Source organism: Loxodonta africana, chromosome 2 (genome assembly GCF_030014295.1).
Source record: "Loxodonta africana isolate mLoxAfr1 chromosome 2, mLoxAfr1.hap2, whole genome shotgun sequence".
NCBI classification, from domain to species: domain Eukaryota; kingdom Metazoa; phylum Chordata; class Mammalia; order Proboscidea; family Elephantidae; genus Loxodonta; species Loxodonta africana.
The window spans coordinates 81,085,873-81,105,205 of NC_087343.1; the positions used below are offsets into that span (position 1 = coordinate 81,085,873).

At 37.7% G+C, this 19,333-nt stretch overlaps 1 protein-coding gene across 6 annotated transcripts in view; it reads left to right on the forward strand.

Annotated features, from left to right (window-relative positions):
* IQGAP2 (IQ motif containing GTPase activating protein 2) overlaps positions 1 to 19,333 on the forward strand; it is a 328,352-nt gene that overhangs the window by 264,061 nt on the left and 44,958 nt on the right. For all 6 annotated transcript variants that reach the window (XM_064273341.1, XM_023545568.2, XM_023545570.2 and 3 more), the window contains 6 exons: positions 2,606 to 2,689; positions 3,841 to 3,912; positions 4,694 to 4,763; positions 8,468 to 8,676; positions 15,695 to 15,844; positions 18,888 to 19,051. In XM_064273341.1, coding sequence (XP_064129411.1) covers positions 2,606 to 2,689; positions 3,841 to 3,912; positions 4,694 to 4,763; positions 8,468 to 8,676; positions 15,695 to 15,844; positions 18,888 to 19,051 — 749 coding nt within the window. The remainder of the gene's footprint in view (positions 1 to 2,605; positions 2,690 to 3,840; positions 3,913 to 4,693; positions 4,764 to 8,467; positions 8,677 to 15,694; positions 15,845 to 18,887; positions 19,052 to 19,333) is intronic.

Genomic DNA, 19,333 nt, shown 5'->3' on the forward strand with positions numbered 1-19,333 from the left:
TGCTTAACTACTGTACCACCAGGGCTCCTGATTCCAACATACAGATGTTGAAGATGTTAGAATTATCTGACAAAGATTTTAAAGCTGTCATCATAAAAATGTTACAAGCAATTATGAATATACTTGAAAGAAAGGAAAAAATAAAAAGTCTCAGCAAAGAAATAGAAGATGTAAAAAGGAACAAAATAGAACTTAAAAATATAATAATAGTTGTAAAAAAAAAAAAAAGAAGAAGGAGAAGGAGCCCAACAGCAGAATGGAAGAGGCTGAGGAAAGAATCAGAGAAGTAGAGGATAGAAAGATAGAAATTACCTGATCTGAGCAACAGAGAGAAAACAGACTGAAAAAAATGAGTAGAACAGGTATCTATGAGACTAACAAATGATTTAACATTTGTGTCATCAGAGTCCTAGAAGAAGAGAAGAAAGATGATGGGGCTGAAAAGTTCCCAATTTTAGCAAAAGACGTAAAATCACATGTTCAAGAAGCTGAGTAAACCCCCAAAAGGATGAACGCAAAGAAGTCCACATGAAGATACATCGTAGTGAAACTAATGAAAAAAAAAAAAAGACAAAAAATCTTGAAAACATTTAGCAAGAAATGACAGTTTACCTATGTGGGTAAATGACAGAGAATTTCTCATCAGAAGGAAGTAGCACAATATTTTTCAATGTTGAAACAGAAGAACTATCAACCCAGAAGTCTATATTCTGAAAAAAATATCCTTCAGGAATGAAGGGGAAATTAAGGCATTCTCAGATCAAGGAAAACTAAGAATTTGTCACCAGAAAAAGAATGGCTAAAGGAAGTTCTCAAAACAGGAAGAACAACAGAAAGAGTAAAAATATTCGTAAATATAATAGATTTTCCTAATCCTCTTTAGTTTTTAAAATTATATTTGATGGTTGTCATGGATTGAATTGTGTCCCCCCAAAAATATTTGTCCACTTAGCTGGGCCATGATTCTCAGTATTGTGGGATTGTCTGTCATTTTATGTGATTGTCCACCAGTTTATGTGATTTCCCTGTGTGTTGTAAATCCTATCACTATGATGTAATATGATGAATTAGCAGCAGTTATATTGATGAGGTCTACGAGATTAGGTAGTGTCTTAAGCCAGTCTCTTTTGAGATAGAAAAGAGAAGCGAGCAGAGAGCCAGGGGGACCTCATACCACCAAGAAAGCAGTCCCAGGAGCAAAGCGTGTCCTTTGGACCTGAGGCTCCTGCGCTGAGATGCTCCCAGAACAAGGGAAGACTGATGCATCACAAGGACCTTCCTCCAGAGCCAACAGAGAGAGAAAGTCTTCCCTTGGAGCTGACACCGTGAATTTGGACTTGTAGCCGACTTGACTGTGAGAGAATAAACTTCTCTTTTTTAAAGCCATTCACTTGTTGTATTTCTGTTACAGCAGCACTAGATGACCAACACAATGGTTGAAGCAAAAATTGTAATAGAGAGATAAAAAATACTATAAGTAAATTGTAATAGAGAGATAAAAAAATACTATAAGTAAATCAAAATGGAATTTTTAAAAATCTTCACTTAAACCACAGGAAGGCAGGAAAAAGAAAACCATGTAAACAGAAAACAAAAACTACAATGGCAGACTTAGGCCCTAACATATCAATAATTAAATGTAAATGATAAACTTTGTTCAGGCATGGTTATAGTGCTGTTGGCTGTGAGTTCATTGCTAATGAATCAACAATATATTTTTTTCAAGTTGTCTTTAAGCAGAAACAATAAGTTTATGTATTGATCGGTTGATGAAAGTGTTATGATCGGAGGCTCATAGAAACCTAACCCTGTCTTTCTCCTAGAAGCAATGTTTCAGTCAGTATTCACTAATTCATAGTGACTTTATAGACCATCACTACCACAAAAAACAAGACTCGACTGTATATTTAAATAAAAAAGTGCTCATAAATGGGTTGGAATGAATTGAGATAGGTATGAATTTAATCCTTCTAGAGAGTTTTTGTAAATGTTATTCATAAAAAAAATTTTTAATAGTGATAATCTAATTAAGATATTTTGATAAAGCATTGTTAAACTCTATGTAGAAATATATGACATGATAGAAGATAATTATAACATTCCTATCTTCAGAGATCCAAGGGATCCAGGGTTGCAAATTAGTGGAGATCTTCCTTTCCATTCTGGGCCACAAGGGACTTTTTATCAGAGAAAAGGTGCTTATTAGACATTATTTTGAAGTATGTTTTATTGTTACCAGATACTATCAGCACCCTGTTGCTCTGTGTTTCAGGGAAATTCCATTGTATTATTCCTTCTTGTCACCCCGGACCTTGGTAAAATTAAGCTTTCAATTGGGAAAGTGGGCTAATACCTGGTAACTTACCACCCTCACTTTGCTTTGTTGAGCTTGGGACAAACCTCAGCTGTGAGGTGAGCTGGTACGTTCTCTGCCCTGGTTAAATGGCCACCCCCAGAGATGATGGGCATGTGAAATTTGAAGGGGAGGGCCCCCAACAGTGTCCCAACTCAGTGCCTCCTGAGATGTACCCTGTTCTTGGGCTTTCTAAATAAACTGTGGGAAAGTGTTGCCCCTAAGTAACTGTGTAATCAACTATTTCCACAGGCTTTTTGGAAGGGATATAAACAACGGAAAGCGTATTCTTGCAGACGGCAAATGTTCGTTGATAATGTTGCTTCTATTGTGAAGGTAAACATTCTTCACCACTTTATCAGGGGCCTGACTTAAACTGTTCCCCATTTTAGTTTTGGTTCTGGAAAGCAGTGGCTACGTTGAAGTCGGAAGGAAGTCCTGGGCTTGAATACCACCTCTACTGCTCACTTAGATGATCATCTTCAAGCAAGTCAGTTAAACGATTAAAGTCAATATAACTGAGTCAGGTTCTTTATGTGGTTATGAGAATCAAATTTGAAAGTGCATAGTAATAAATGCTACTTGTCTAGGAAGTCTGGGGAAAATCCGGATTTATTTCATGTTTCTCATTGCATTAGCTAATAATATTTAGAATGCTCAAACTAACAGCACAAAACCTTATTTAAGAGAAAAATGATGCAAAACCAATCACCAGAGGAACCAGAGCTAATTGAAGACCTGTGTTTGGGTGTTGGGCCAGCCTCACCCAGCTTTCCAGCCAGGCTGATTGCTCTGATATTAGAGAGAGAAAAGGAGCTATGGTGCCCACTCTCACAGAAGTTACAGAGGACTGTACTGAAATGAGCATATAGACAACTTGGAAATCTAGCTGAGGGTGGGAATGGTGAGGCCAAAGAGAAACTGGAATCAGATGAGATTAGTTTAAAAGACCTTTTAAACTGTGAGGTAGGAGAATGGCATGGTCTGGATCCATTGTGCACTGGCTCTTTAATGAAATAAGGCCCTGGACTTATCATGGAAGACATGCCTTTTCTCTAATGAGATCTCTTTGGATGTTTTCCTGTAAAAACCTAAAGGATTTTGGATGCATTTAAAAGATGTTGGAAGAACCCTGGAGTTAGGAGAAGTCTTAGTTTAAATTTGATCCCCTGATTCATTGCAACTCTTAGCAAAATACCTTGCCCTCTTGGCTTTTATTTACTGGGATAAGCAAAATAGTACAAAGCTACATTACCTTCCCACCTCTCTCCTATGAAGGCAGTGAGATTAAGAGGAATACATAGTCTTTTGAACCCCTTAAGAGAAAAAGCAATTGAAGTAGAAGATGGGGAATAGGCTTTGGATACTTGTTTAGTGGGCTGTTAATTTTTATATCAAATAAAATGTCAATATTTTTTAGAAAGACTGCATAAAAACATAAGGTTGTTTGGTAATTGCCTTGATTTCTTTATTTAACTTATTTTTAGATTCAGTCCTGGTTCCGAATGTCATCAGCAAGAAACAGCTACCTTTCACGACTACAGTTTTTCAGAGATCATGTAAGAGAAACACGTGTGGGTTTTTATCCAGACTGAGAATGAACTAAATGAATACTTTTGTTTAGCGTTAGCATTGAATAATTTAAATTAATGATGGAAATGAACGCTATTAGAATAAAGAGAACTCAATGCAATAAAATTTGGAGGTTTAATTTTCATTCAGAAATCATGTTCAGAGTGGGACTGCATTAGTCCAGACTGGGTAGGAAATGGATGAGAGAAAACCAGTGCAGGCTAGTAATGTCAAAGAGAGAAGATTCTAGAGAAATACTATCCAACACTGCATGTTCAGGTTTTCCAACTGCCAACTGATTAAATGGAAGCCCACAGGAAGATTTTTTTTTTTCAGGCTCTTTATATATATGTGAACATAAATCGGATCATCTAATTTCTGTGCTAAAATTGTTTTCCCCTTTTAGATCTCTTTATTTAAGCAGTCTTCCTACAATCTTGTTTATACTTTTTGCTAGTTTATTTGACCCTTTCTTCAAAGAAAATGGAAAAATAAACTTTGCATATAACATAGATCGGATCATCTAATTTCTGTGCTAAAATTCTTTTCCCCTTTTAGATCTCTTTATTTAAGCAGTCTTCCTACAATCTTGTTTATACTTTTTGCTAGTTTATTTGACCCTTTCTTCAAAGAAAATGGAAAAATAAACTTTGCACGTACCACATCTAAATACTGTCAATTCTAAAATACTGGAGTCTGCGTTGGTGGAGCTCTACCGCGGAGTAGGTAGGACTCTGGGAAATCATGCCTTGTCTCAATCTTTTACAGAGAAATGAAATTGTGAAAATACAGTCGCTATTGAGAGCAAACAAAGCTAGAGATGACTACAAAACATTGGGTAAGTGAGATTCTGAAACAGAACATGGATTTCTTATAAACGGGACAAGGACAAGTTGTTTCCATCTTAGTCACTCAGAGTATGCACCAGGAACAGAGGACACTTTGTCTCCAGTAGATTTTGATGATCTCAGACCCCAGGGTCTGGACTGGTATACAAGGAACATGTGGTGATAGGAAATGGGCCTTTCTGTCCTTCCAGAAAGGAGGGATAAGTGGGGGGATGGGTTTAATTTCTTCTTCAGAAAAAAATGGAACTGACATAAATGCTCATTTTTTTATATTAAATTTAAGCTAGAGTCAGGAATCTTATGCAAAAGAGTTAACTAGAAGATATGTTTACATTTGAGTTGTTTCATTGGCTTATGATTTTTTTCCCTTTACTTAACATGTTCACATAAGAAATTTTGGAAATATGAATAAGAAGAAGGGGGGATAAAGATGTTCTCATTTCCCCAAGATAACTACAAATATCTTTTTTTGGTAATTTAATTATGAACTTTTCACAGTAGCTGTGGCTTTTAAATATTTTTTTCTTATACTACTAGTATATACTAGAAAGTTTGAATATCCAAAAGAGAAAATATAACCTAGAAATAACATCACATTTTGTGCTGTCTCCTTACAGCCCCAACTCTGTTTATTATTATTTTTTACATAGTGAATGTTATCCCCTAATACTGATTTTTGAACATTCTAATTTTCACAGCCACGTGCACCTGCTGTAGACTAAGTCAAGAAGAGTTTGCTGATAAATGTATTGTTATTGTTGTTAGGTGCCATCGAGTTGATTTGTATGCACAGTGACCCTGTATGACAGAGTAGAACTGCCCCCATAGGGTTTTCTAGGCTATAATCTTTATGGAAGCAGATAGCCAGCTTTTTCTCCCATAAAGCCATTGGGTGGGTTCAAACCATCAGCCTTTTGCTTAGCAGCAGAGTACTTAACCATTACACCACCAGGGTTCCTAGATAAATTTATTAGTGCTGCCCAATTTTTTTTTAATATATTCAGGTCATTCAAATTTGGTTTTTAAGGATTAAAAAAAAGCATTACTTGAGTCTCTTAGTAAGGAAAATAGCCATTGTGTTGTACTCTCCAAGAATGTCTTTTTTTGTTTTTTTTTTTTGGAAGAAATAAAACACTGCTTAGTAATTTTCATAGCACAATGTCTAGTAAGTAGTTTAGCCAGAATCTTCTGTTGCCCAGTGTCTATGTGAATTCTGGGGTGAAGTACATGGCTCAAGAATGATCTTCCTGGATACCTGTTAAGGAAAAGCCTAGGAAAACTTTGGAGCCCAGGTTCTGCTTCCAACCTATAGAATCTACTCAAGAATACCCTACCCCACTAGCTTCCAGAATTTAGTAAGCAAAAAGATTAAGGAAAGGTTGGCCAGTCTTTTCGATGCCACAGCTTCTCCTCTTTTGAACTGTCGAAGTTCATCTCTCCACTAGTAGAGGTATTTAAATTTTTTTATAAGAATACTAAGTAGGAGATTTGTTTTCTGAGCCCTAACGCGCTGAAATAGGTGTGCTGTTGTCTTTGCACATGCAAGACAATTAAGAATATATTTTCCAAATGAATGAAGGCTGGTTTTTGTTTTGTTCTGGGCAACATGTTTTGATAGGTAGGTGTGGTGATACTTTTCCTTTAAGAAACTTACATTTGTGGTTTTTTCTTTTTAATTATAAAGAGAAAAACAAATTTCAGTTTTTAAAATCTGGGCAATTTTATTTTAAAGCATAAAAGTTGAATAGAAACTTTGTTAGTGAATAAACTCTGGGCTTTGGCAAATAGGATGACTGTTGGTAAATGAACTGTAAAGTTTCATTTTTTAATTGAGCATCATTATAAAACTAAGTCCTTTTTTTGAAATCTGAAAAAACATGATAATTTTTGTTAGTGTATCATCGCCTGTCATCATCCTTGCCCTTTGTAAAGGCACTGAATGCTTTCAAGCTCGCACAGACACTGGAAAGTCATGGAAGCTGTGTAATTTCCTGAAGCTAAGATACCACACAGTGATTCCCAAAAGGAAGATGTCAAAAAGCCTAGAGTTAATAGGGAAAATGTTAAATTTGAGCAGTAATAATAATTAGCATAGCTAAAAATATTAGTTTTTTTTTTTCTAACAAGCGTATTAGCACATACAAAGATACACATTCTTAGGGGCAAGAAAAGGGAACCCTCAACTTTAGACATAAATGGGGTGGCTGGTATTCTGTCATCCTCATTACGTCAATGAGCTCTACTGCATCACTCAGGCATTTTCTGAAATGGGCCCATCAGCACCAGCATCTTTGCTAGAAATGAAAAGAAAATAAATTCATATGGGCCTCAGTGATCAGAAGATGAAGGGTCCCATGATCCAAGGAAACTTCTCCAATGAAGACCATCAGAGATGGAAAAGTAGTAATCTAGAGAATTCAATATTTGGTTGTTCAGTATGGATTCGTGCTGTTAATTGTTTAACTCTTTTTATTTCTTGAGTGTCAAAATACCAGAGAACCAAGCTGAAAGTAAAAAGGAAGAGTGTCAAGCACCTTAGATGTAAAGCAGAGGAAGGTTATTGAGGTTGCCATGATTGGACTGGGATCTTTCAAGTCATGGACGAATACTTTTTCATCCTTGAAGGTCCAGAGAGTTTATTCCTGCAGTTTACCCAGAGTTGATGTCACTAAACACGTTTAAAAAAAAAAAAAATTTTTTTCTTTTTTGCAATTATCAGTATGCTAGGGAATTAATGTGTAATGTTCAATATATGAAGAACTATAAGTTTAGCCATTTATATGAAACTGAGAATTTATATGAAAATACCCACCTAGATGACTGAGGTGAAACATCTAGATTCTGAGCACCCTTCCATGGTCAGTGCTGAAGGGACAGTGATCAAGTTTCAATTTCTAATTTTTTTTTTTCCTACCAAGCAGAACACCTGTCCCACTTGTGATTCCAGTAGATCCTATGTGGCCTTTACAGTTCTCCCTTCTTTGACCTTTTCTAATTTTTGCTTATTTCCTGCTCTTTCCCAGAGGTCTTTTGAGCTGAGAGAAACCACTTTCTGTTGCCTGTAACACAAGCATAAATCTCTTATCTGGCTCAGCCCTAAGCTTGTGGAGCCGAAGTAGCTTACATTAACTTCTCTTCCTGGGTTTCTCATCTGTAAGACACAGATAATACCATCTTTTCAGGCCATGAGTCCTGGGAACAGTGTGAGAGAGTGCTGATAAATGAGTATTACATAAATAGAAAATAGTTGTTCTAGACATTATCAGTGGTGTGCATTTATTTAAATGATCAGTTCATTTTCTCAACCAGATTTTTCATGGGGCAGATTGATTTGCTCCACAGACCAAGTACTTTCATTGGTATTTTTTCTGGGTAATACTTCATTTGAAGACCTGGTTTTCTTCCTGTTGATAATAAGCTTGCCTTATGAAATACATATATTAAATACATAAATACATATAAAATACATATTTCAATATGACAATACTTGGGCCTGGTACATTAAAAGACACGATGATGTTGTTAGAGGCTTGGCCTCTTCACAGGATAATCACGAACAAGAGCGGCACAAACGAGACTGGGTCAGGTGTGTGGTATAGCTGTCATGATCTTGTTTTCCTAAATGGAGAACAATTCTCTGTAAAGGTCACAGTAAGCGTGCCAAATGAAATCATGCCTATTTCTTTCCCTGCAGTTGGTTCCGAAAACCCACCGCTGACAGTAATTCGCAAGTTTGTACACCTCTTGGACCAAAGTGACTTAGATTTCCAAGAGGAGCTGGAGGTAGCCCGATTAAGGGAAGAAGTGGTGACCAAAATCAGAGCCAACCAACAGCTGGAAAAAGACCTCAACCTGATGGACATCAAGATTGGACTCCTGGTGAAGAACAGGATCACACTGCAGGTCAGTGCAGTTTGTGGGAGTGTGGGCCCCAGAAGGGAGAAGGTGCACAGATACATGACCACAACACCTTGGTCCAGCCAAGCTCATTTGAAATCCAGAATGAGTTGGTCAATATTCATTTATCATTTTTATTACAAATTAGTGTTTTTTAAACCTGGAAAATTTTATGACCCCTTTTTATTTTGTAAGACTCCTTTATCATTCTGAGATTAATTTTATGTATATTACGTATCTGTTGTAGCTGTTAGCTGCTGTCGAGTCAGCCCCCAACTCATGGCAACCCGATGTGTTCTACCTTCATAATAAGACCAAGGCCTTTATATTAATACAAAAGAAATAAAAAGAAAGTAATTTGTAGTAAAAATACATATTTCAGTATGAAAATACTTGGGCCTGGCTACATTAAAAGATACAGTGATGTTGCTAGAAGCTTAGCCTCTTCACAGGATAATCACGAGCAAGAGCGGCACAAACGAGACTGGGTCAGGTGTGTGGTATAGCTGTCATGATCTCGTTTCCCTAAGTGGAGAACAGTTCTCTGTAAAGGTCACAGTAGGCAAAGTGTGATCTCCCTCCAGTTTACACAGCAGTTACAAACCTAGAAAGCTAAATGTCTATTAAAATTATGGGGGGAAATGTATCATGCTTATTCGTAAAACAATTAGATACCCCGCTCAGATAATGACAGAATTTTGACTTACATGAACTTCCACCCAGGAAGGTTTTGGAAAGTTCTCCCATGGAAAATGCGGGATGATTGTTTATGCAGGACTGTCCCACAAATTGCAGGTCAGCAGGGCATCTGACATCCCCAGGCCCCACCCATTCGATGCCAGGAGTGCCCCGCTTGTATATGTTTTCAGAATGCTACCTGCAGGATGGTACTTCCCCCAATAATAGCATCTAAATAAATGAGCCACAGTTTCCTTCTTAGTGAAACCTGCCAATGCCAGAGCTCATAAAACAGTGTGAAAGGTATTGTTTTTACCCAAGAACAGGAAATTTCCAGGCTGAGGTATCTCTCCATGTCCCTACTCCTTTCCAATATGCCACATCAGTTCTCAGAAAACTGGTAGGTCAGGGAGAAAGCTGGCCTTCCTGATGCTCAGAGAAAGCTACAGCCTCTCATAGGTGGATGCCAACGTCTAGAGACTGAGCTCGTGGTTCTAGAAAACTGGGAGATGAGCAGCTACAGTGGGCTGTACTGGCTAAGTGGGCATCTGAGTGCCCCTCTGCCCTCCAGCCCTCACAGAGACACCAGTGAAATAGCTGAAGGGGAAATGAGGATACAGCAGCTTATAAAATAGGAAATGATAATCTTTTCTAAATATTAAGGATTAAAGCTATAATTGAAATGTTCTGTATTTTTATTGTGTTATCCAGAAAAAAAAAATAGTACTTTTTTCTTTAAAAAAATGATAATAGCAATGGATTTGTATTATTTGACACATAGGAGCACTTTTAAAGTATAATGTATTCCAGAAGGTCTTTCAGAGATTGCCTTTTGTAAGCTTAGTCTGCTGTTTTACCCTATTCCCATGAAGTTGTAAACAGGAAATGTCTTACCCTAAGAAGAAAGGCTTAGTTGCAAAACAGCGAATAGTTTAAATAATATGTACCTTGTAGAATTACAGCCATGGCAGCATTCCAGAGCTTTATCACTGTTCCAGATTTTTTAAAAAATTGTTACTAATTGACAGCACTGTGAGACAAAGTTAATTTTTCAACTTACATTTTCAAATACCAAAACTTATCACTTATCAGAAGTTAAACTAGTGAGTATTAAAATATCTAGCCTTAAGTCTTATTATCGATAGTAACATTTTTGGTTTGAAGATGAGAAGAGTGCCGTTGAAGTTTCAGAAATAAAGTTGTTCGTTGAAGCTTTATATATAGTAGTGAAAAAGTGGGAAACAGCCTAAACACCAAAGCAGTAAAAATATAGGATGATAGAATTAACATGTTTGTTATAGAGTTAATAAAAGTAATGTTTTTGAAGACTATTTAAGGGTTCAGAAAAAGGTTTGCAATAAAATAAGTAGAGAAGAAAATAATACCTAAAACAGTATAATTTTATTTATTGTAAAAAAGCTAGAAGAAAAAAAATTAAGTGATTTTTTTTGGGGGGGTGGTAGAGTTAGAACCTATCTTGCTTCCCTGTTGGCTTGTTTTTAAACAACGAGTACATGCTTAGTGGGGGAAAACGGTCTTAAAGGGGAGGAGGAAGTGGCTCAGTTCTCATGTGGCAACTGTGGCTCTCTCTGGTAGCTAAGTGTCCGACAATTCTTTTAAAACTGGCATTCCTCCTCAAAACTTCAGAACGTCAATGAGTGTTTGAAGTGGCTAACGTTGATTTTAGGCATAAAAAATGGTTTGGAAAAGGAGAGACAAAACGACTGAGATAGAATTTGCTTATCAGCCAAGGAAGAAGAAAAGATGTGGTGTAGACACAGACTTGTTCTTGCCTTCGAGTCGATTCTGACTAAACAGAAGCTGAAACTAATATTTAATCTCAGTGCCAGAGTTCTCATTTATGAGCGTGACAAATCATATAAGAGCACAGATATGCCGATGTAAGCCCAGGATTGAGATTGATTTTATTACTGAATGTTACTATTTTATTGATTTTATTAACATGTGACCTTGTCCATGTTACTTAACCTCTCTGAGCCATGTTTTCTTCATTTAAAAATGTGCTACGTGCTGTACATGTATTGTTTTTAATCTTCACAAGAACTTTGTAAGATTGCGATCATTAAACCCATTTTATAGATTAGGAAACTGAGACTTGGAGAGGTTTAACATGTGCAGGGTCACAAAGCTGATTCTGCTTTGAAGATAGTCATGTTTTTATGACTCCAAAGCCCAAGCCCTTTGTACTACTCTACACCTTCTACAAAGATGTCATTTTGAGGACTAAGCTGTGCCTGACCCAAGCCATGATATTTTCAATCACGTCATATGCATTGGAAAGCTGGACAATGAATAAGGAAGACCAAAGAAAAATTGACACCTTTGAATCATGGTGTTGGCAAAGAATATTGAATGTACCATGGACTGCCAGAAGAACAAACAAGTCTGTCTTGGAAGAAATACAACCAGAGTGCTCCTTGGAAGCGAGGATGGCGAGACTTCGTCTCACCTACTTTGAACATGTTATCAGGAGGAATCGGTTCCTGGAGAAGGACATCACGCTTGGTAAAGTAGAGGGTCAGCAGAAAAGAGGAAGACCCTCAACGAGATGGATTGATGCAGTGGCTGCAACAATGGGCTCAAGCATAACAACGATTGTAAGGATGGCGCAGGACCAGGCAACGTTCCGCTTGATTGTACGTCGGGTCCCTATGAGTCAGATCCAACTCGATAGCACCTAATAACAGCAACACCTTCTACAAAAAAAAAAAAAAATTATATCCTATTACCTGCGTGCAGATGCTCTGTTTTCAGGGGAAGGGAAAAGATGGTGGCAAGCAGGGTGACATTGAGATGTGAAAATATCTTCAGCAAGCTAAATATTGTTGCTCTTTCAAATCAGTATTCTTTGAATGTTCAATATTTCTTGAGCAAAAATAAGGAAAATTAAATTTGTATTAATAAAAAGTATATGCCTCTGTTTGTAATCCCTACCTGAGTTGGCCCCTTGTCCCATTCTTCCAGCTTCCCTAAGCAAACTTTCATTCACACAAAAGTATTAGTGCACAAGGCAGAATTCCACAGGCAAGAAGAAAGAAGGGTTTACCCCTTGGCGTACACTGCTCTGTCCTTGGATCTCCAGCAGACAGGCTCTGTTCCAAATGCGTAGCCGCTGGCTCTCCCCCCTCTCTCTTTACCACTCAAGGGCTCAGCGTTTGTGCCATTGTCCCTTTTGCCGGATTATTCTCCCCGATTTTCTTTCATCAAGTCTCTCTATTTCTAATGGAAAGGAATTTAGCCCTACCCCAGAGTTTGCCTACCACCCCCTTCCTCTCATGTCTCTGTCAGAAACCATTATCCTAAAGGTGAAACCTACAGCAAAACAAACAAAAATTCTCCAGTTTCCTGCTGTACCCTCCATTGAAAGAAGTTGGGAAGGACAGATTATAAGTAATAAGAGTTTATCCCCTGCCATATATTTAAAATCAAGGCGATCGATGCATTCCACGTATTTGAGGGTGTTGAGTATTTTACATATCACTGGTTATTTAAAGAGGGGAAACGGGGATTAATTGGAACTCTAAGCCAGGCTTATTCCAGTGATATCCCAGGACTTCTTTTAGATGGAGGAAGCAGGCAGCCACTGCCTGGACTTCCCCTTAACCTCTGTCTGATGGTAAGTAAACTTCCCTTCTTCAGTTTGAGTATACTTTATCTATTTGTGAAGCAAGGGAAGAATTGTTGCGGGTTTTTTGTTTTACGGAAATGTCAATCTTCTCTCGTTCTTCCCCATATAAGCCATTGGGGGAACAGAAGTAAGTCAAGATTGCCTCTCTCTAAACTTAGAATGAAACCTGGAAAGGCAACAGATGTAACCACAACATGGAGCTACCTTACCCCAGAGCTGAAAGGTGTTTTTTCTACTTACGTGCTGACCTCAGCTGTGGGAGAATGGGCATGCTGGGACAAAGCGGTGGCTGCCCACAGGCAGATTTAGAGCTTGTCTGTAGGCAAGTCCTGGCAGTGGTTCTCATCCCCAGGGGCAATTGGAAATGGAGGTAGGTGTGTTTTTTGTTGTCGGAATGACTAGGAGCTCCTTCTGGCATTTGGTGGGCAGATGTCAGAGAAGTTAGATGGCCTGCAGTACAAACACAGCAAAGCCGCATAGTGCCCGAGGTGCCCATAGCACTCCCACAAAGGATCAACAGTTGAGCATTCCTGATGGTGGCAGCAAATAGAGTCCTCATGTGGGAGTTGGGCTAAGAGACGGAAAGAAGTTTATAGAGAAGGAACTTTGTTACGATGATGGAGTCGCCATGAGTCGGCAGTGGGTTTTGGCTGACTTGTTTGTTCTATGTGGGACAGTAACCCAGTGTTAAGTGGCAGGGGAAGCATCCTGGAGCAGTGGCTTTCAAATATGGGTCATGTCCCATTACTGGGTCCTGAAATCGATTTAGTGGGTTACGATTAATTTTGTTAATGAAGTATAATAAAATAGAATAGACAATATCAATGTGTCCTAGTAGTGAGGGTAAGTATTATTTCATTTAGTGTATCTGCGTGTTTATCTATATTTACCTACCAAAAAAAACCAAACCCAGTGCCGTCGAGTCGATTCCGACTCGTAGCGACCCCTTTATACCTACAAGAGATATAAAATGTAGTTGTTGCTATAGTTCCCTGTGAAAATGTTTGTTAACCCCTGTTCTAAAGGAGCTACTCTTGGTCATAACCCTTTGAGCTCCCAAGCCCACTGATATCAAGTCAATTCCGACTCCTAAGGAGACATAATAACCTGAAGCAGCCATTTGACAGTGTTTCCAGACACGTTTCCTAAGATTTTCGGTAAATGGTTAAAGGAGCACAATGAGAAAAAAAGCATGAATCCTGTTACATATTTATAATTTACAATGAGAATTCCTTTCCCTTCCATCTCTATTTCTGCATTACATTTTTTGCAAGTGCTTTTTTGAATTGAGATGTAGCTCGCATACCATCAAATTCACTTTTTAAAGTGTACAGTTGTGTGGTTTTTAGTATAGTCACAAGGTTGTGTAGACACCACAACTATCTAATTTCATAACATTTTTATTACCTGAAAGGAAACTGCAGTGATAATGTTCTAGAAGTAGATAGTAGTACACTTTTAAAGGGATGAATTTTATGGTATGTGTATTACATTTCAATTTTAAAAAAAGAAAGAAACCGCATACTCATTAGCAATCACTCCCCAAGTCCCTACCCCCACCCCCAAGCCCCTGGCAACCACTACTTCCTGTCTCTATAGCTTTGTCCATTTTGCATATTTCATATAAGTGGAATCATACAATATGTGGCCTCATGTGTGTGGCTTCTTTCACTCAGCATGTTTTCAATGTTCATCCATGTTGCAGCATGTATCAGTACTTCATTTTTGTGGCTGAATAATAAAAACTCATGCTTTGTTTATCCATTCAAGAGTTGATGGTTGAAGGTTGTTTCCAGCTTCTGGTTATTGTGAATAGTATTGCTATGAACATTTGTGTACAAGTTTTTATTGAGCACCTATTTTCATTTCTTTGGGGTATATACCCAGGTGTAAAATTGCTGGGTTGTGTTCTATGTTCAAACCATTTGCCCATTTTTAAATTGAGTTGCTTCTTTATCATGGAGTCGTAAGATTTCTTTATACGTTCCGGACACAAATCCTTTATCAGATTATGATTTACATGATCTCCCTTAAGGCGGATTACTTAAAGAGCCCTGGTTGTGTGATAGTTAGACACTCAACTGCTAACTGAAAAGTTGGCAGTTTGAACCCAAGCCACAGCTCCATGTGAGAAGGACCTGGTGATCTGCTTCCCTAAAGATTATAGCCAAGAAAACCCTATGGGGTAGTTCTACTCTTTCATATGGGGTCACTGTGAGTTGGAATCGACTCAGGGGCACCTAACAAGAATTCAGGGTCACAAAGATTTATACTTATGCTTTCTTTCACAAGTTTTATAGTTTTAGCTCTTATGTTTAAGCCTGTTATCCATTTCGAGTTAATTTTTGCATATGGTGTGAGGTAAGGGATCCAACTTCATTCTTTCATATGTCAATATCCAGTCGTGCCAGCACCGTTTGTAGAAAAGACCAATTTTCCCCTATTGAATGATCTTGGCATCTGCATAAGATTTTAGGATCAAATGAGTACAGCTTTGGAGAATAAATATTACAAAAGTTAAGTTTATCTCCAGGCTGGATTTCCTTAATATGTTTAACATTCTCTATCCCATTGTTTCTTTATGAGGGAAGTGTGGAAAATTAGTCTTAATAACTAAGCGTGCTCCTGGGTATCTTTGAAGGGAAGAGGTAAAGAGTATCAGAGGAATGAGTTGTAATTTCACAAAATTTTTTACAGGATGTAGTTTCACACAGCAAGAAGCTGAATAAGAAAAAAGGAGGAGAAATGCAAATATCGAATAACACAGACAACCAGGGAATCAAAAGTTTGAGTAAGGAAAGGAGAAAAGCACTAGAAACGTACCAACAGCTGTTTTACCTTTTACAGGTAAGAACTATTTATCTTTCACTATGAGTTTTTGATAAATACTACTTTCTATGTTTGTGGTTAAAAACTGACTTCCCAGGCTTCAACTGTAATAGCGTATGTGTTTTGAGCTCTTACTAACTACTAAGTGCTTTCTTTAATATAATCAATCCATTAATTATTAAGAATTAATTTAATTAAATAATTATTATCTATTATTAAATAATTGTTTAAATTAATTCTTAACTTAAATGCTTTATTTAGTTTAATTCTCATTTAATTCTTACCATGACCCTTGGAACCAGGACAGCATAGGTACTGTTGTTACTCCCATCTTACAGATGAGAAAACTGAGACACAGCCAGTAAATGGCAAAGCAGGGATTTGGGAACCCAGGCAGTTTGACTTCAGACCCCTAGCCCTTCACAACTGCACTATTGTGTGGTTAGTTTTCTGCAAAAACCATATAGACCCAATAATAACAGAAGCCGATGCTGTCAACCATGAAAAAATTAACTGCATGTGAAAAACAGATTTTTACCACAAGCAGCCCACCCTACTTCCTTTGGGAAAAGAGCCAGAGGGTTAGGAAATAGTGTGCCTTTGTATTTCATTATTTTCATGGCGTTACTATAATTTAAACGAGTAGTTGTTTTCTGTTGCTTCCAGACTGTTGATGAGAACTGATAAGTTTAACTGGTTATGTTTGGACTTTAATGGCCAGTTGTTGATTTGTTTGACCATTGATTCGCTCTATCCACCCTACCAGCACATACAATTAGTCATAAAGGAAACTGAGTGAACAACAGTGATGAGTATAAATAAGCCTCCCCTTCACAGGAAAACTTTCCTAATAGAGGTGGATCAGTAGTTCTTCCTTGTGAGTCAGAAGTCTGTCTGTGTGGAGCCACTGTTGTTTGTGGTGATCCCTTCAAGGCCTGGAGATGCCTAAGTCTTGAGGATGTCACTAGCATTAGATAAACAGTGAACATGTTCCCCAAACCAGAAAATAAGAGGCGCTGCTGACTCCATTGAGAGATGAGATGTTAATTTTGATAGAGTTGAGAATTCCCCTCTTGAAATACTAGATTGGAGAACATTTACTTCAGACAGGTGTAGGTACCACACGTAGCCGCCAGGTGGCGGCATAGAAGGAAAAATATTAACCCTCAGAATTGCCTGGAATCCCTTGCTTAACATCTGCAGCCCTTCCGGAAAGAAAGGAGGCTCACAGTAACCAGATTAGTGGTCAGCCACCTTTGGAAAATGAAGTTTTAGGCATTTTTCATTTTTGACATCCATGAACTTCCAAGCTTAGATAGCTTCTTTAAGATTTAGCTTTCCAGTCTTAGCTTTTGACAGTATTTGTGTCGCATGAAAAGTCGAAATTTAGACATTGGCCTATGAATTGTATTTATGAATGTAAATGGAAGCTCATTGGAAAGGAGTAAAAGCATAGGAGCATGTTCAGAATAATTCCACCAAGTTTTAGCCCCCAGTCAATCCAAAACTGATCATCTCACGGCATGACCATTCAGTGTCTCGCTGAAGCATCCTTTGAAACCATGTATTTTTCTCCACCTTTTCTCCTCTCTCCTTTTGAAACATTAGCCCAAGATCAATGAGAAAAGAATAGAAATGCCCATTCCTTTGGCTCCTAGGCTAATGCTTAGGCAAAGCAGCTGGTCAGCCAGGATAGGTTTTAGACTTGTCCCTTCAGTATTTGGCTAAATTTAGAGTTATTAGGTCATCTGAGGAGGAAGTAAGAGGCCTAGAGGCATGATAAGTGGGCTTCTTTAACTTCAGGCTGAGTTTCCCTCATAATCCTCATATGCTTAGTGTGGGAAAAGAATCATTACAGAGCTATAAAGAAAAAGTACTCCTGAACTTCTTATTTGTTAAATTTCAGCCTATCCTTGATGAACTTGAAAATAAAGCTGAGTAGTGAAGTCAACCATACTTTGGGTTTTCTTAAACACTGTAAAGCCAAACTGCTGGAGTATGTTGGATGAATACTAGTTTCCATGTATGGAAAAACAGTAACATTTTTTCATCAGAAGGAAGAAGAGTGGGAGTATTAAATGTCTCTGCATCAGTACCTCCCTCTATAACCTAAATATTATTTTTTCTCTTCTGTCCTTGACCTGGGTAGTGGAACTGCTAGAGAAAACCAAATAATCTTGAAGGGTGTTGCTTCATCTAATGGAATTCATCCTCAGAGGAGCCCTCAGGGCTCAAAGTTAAATTTTTTTTTTTTCATTTCTGCCAAACTTTTAAATTCTTTTTTTTTTTTTCTTCTTTACCTCAGTTTCTTCTGGCATTTCTTTTATCAATTACCCTTCTTTTCAGTCCCCCTACCTCACTCCTACCTTCTTAGTCCTTCAGGAAAATTATGCCCATCTCGCTGTCTCCACATTTAAATATATCTTATTCTTTCTAGTCTGGGTAGATGAGATGTGTTTCCTTCTATACATCCATCAGTTCTTCTAGACCAGCCTATTTAGCTAAACCCTTGGTCTCTTCTTGCCAGTGCCTTCTGATACCGGCTATCCCTTCTCTTTTGTGTCTCTAAAATATTATGTGACTCAAAGGATTAACAGTGAAAAGTATATGTGGCCTAATTATATATTACATTATATGTTACAATATATCATATAGTAGGTACACCAAAACCAAAAACCAAACCCGTTGCAGTCAAGTCAATTCCTACTCATAGCAACCCTGTATGACAGAGTAGAACTGCCTTATAGAGTTTCCAAGGAGCAGCTGATGGATTTGAACTGCTAACCTTTTGGCTGGCAATCGTAACCACTTAACCACTGCGCCACCAGTGCTCCTATAGTATGTATATAACCTTTAAATCCTATTGTAACTTTCTAATATAGCTTTCTGTGGTACAGTATTAACACTAGCTGACACCTTTTAAAGCCTTACTATGTCCTAGGTCTCTTCTTTATGTGAAGGACAGGGAATTGAATACCACTTTCTGCTTTAATAATATGTTAACTATAATTTTGTGGGTTTTGTTTTGTTTTTACTTCTTCGTTCTTTCCTTTCCTTTTAGACCAATCCTTTATACTTGGCTAAGTTGATTTTCCAAATGCCACAGAACAAGTCAACTAAATTTATGGACACTGTTATTTTCACACTATATAACTATGCTTCTAACCAACGAGAAGAATATCTACTCCTCAAGCTTTTTAAAACTGCCCTGGAGGAAGAAATAAAGTATGTATATAAGCATATAAGTAAAATTACCAATGAATAGATTCTTTTGTTAGTAGTGGCTATCTCTGATTGACTAAAATAAGATGTATTTAGATATAGTTTTTCACCCACCAATGATGCCTTGTTTAATGTTAAATTAACTTTTCATTTCGCATATACACAACAACTGAAAATCAAAAACACATTGAACGTCAACAAGGAAATTTAACTTAATTACAATTTCCTGAGTTGTAACAGAGCTGCAAGAACAGAGCTGTAAGAAGTAATGTAGGCTTGGGGTGG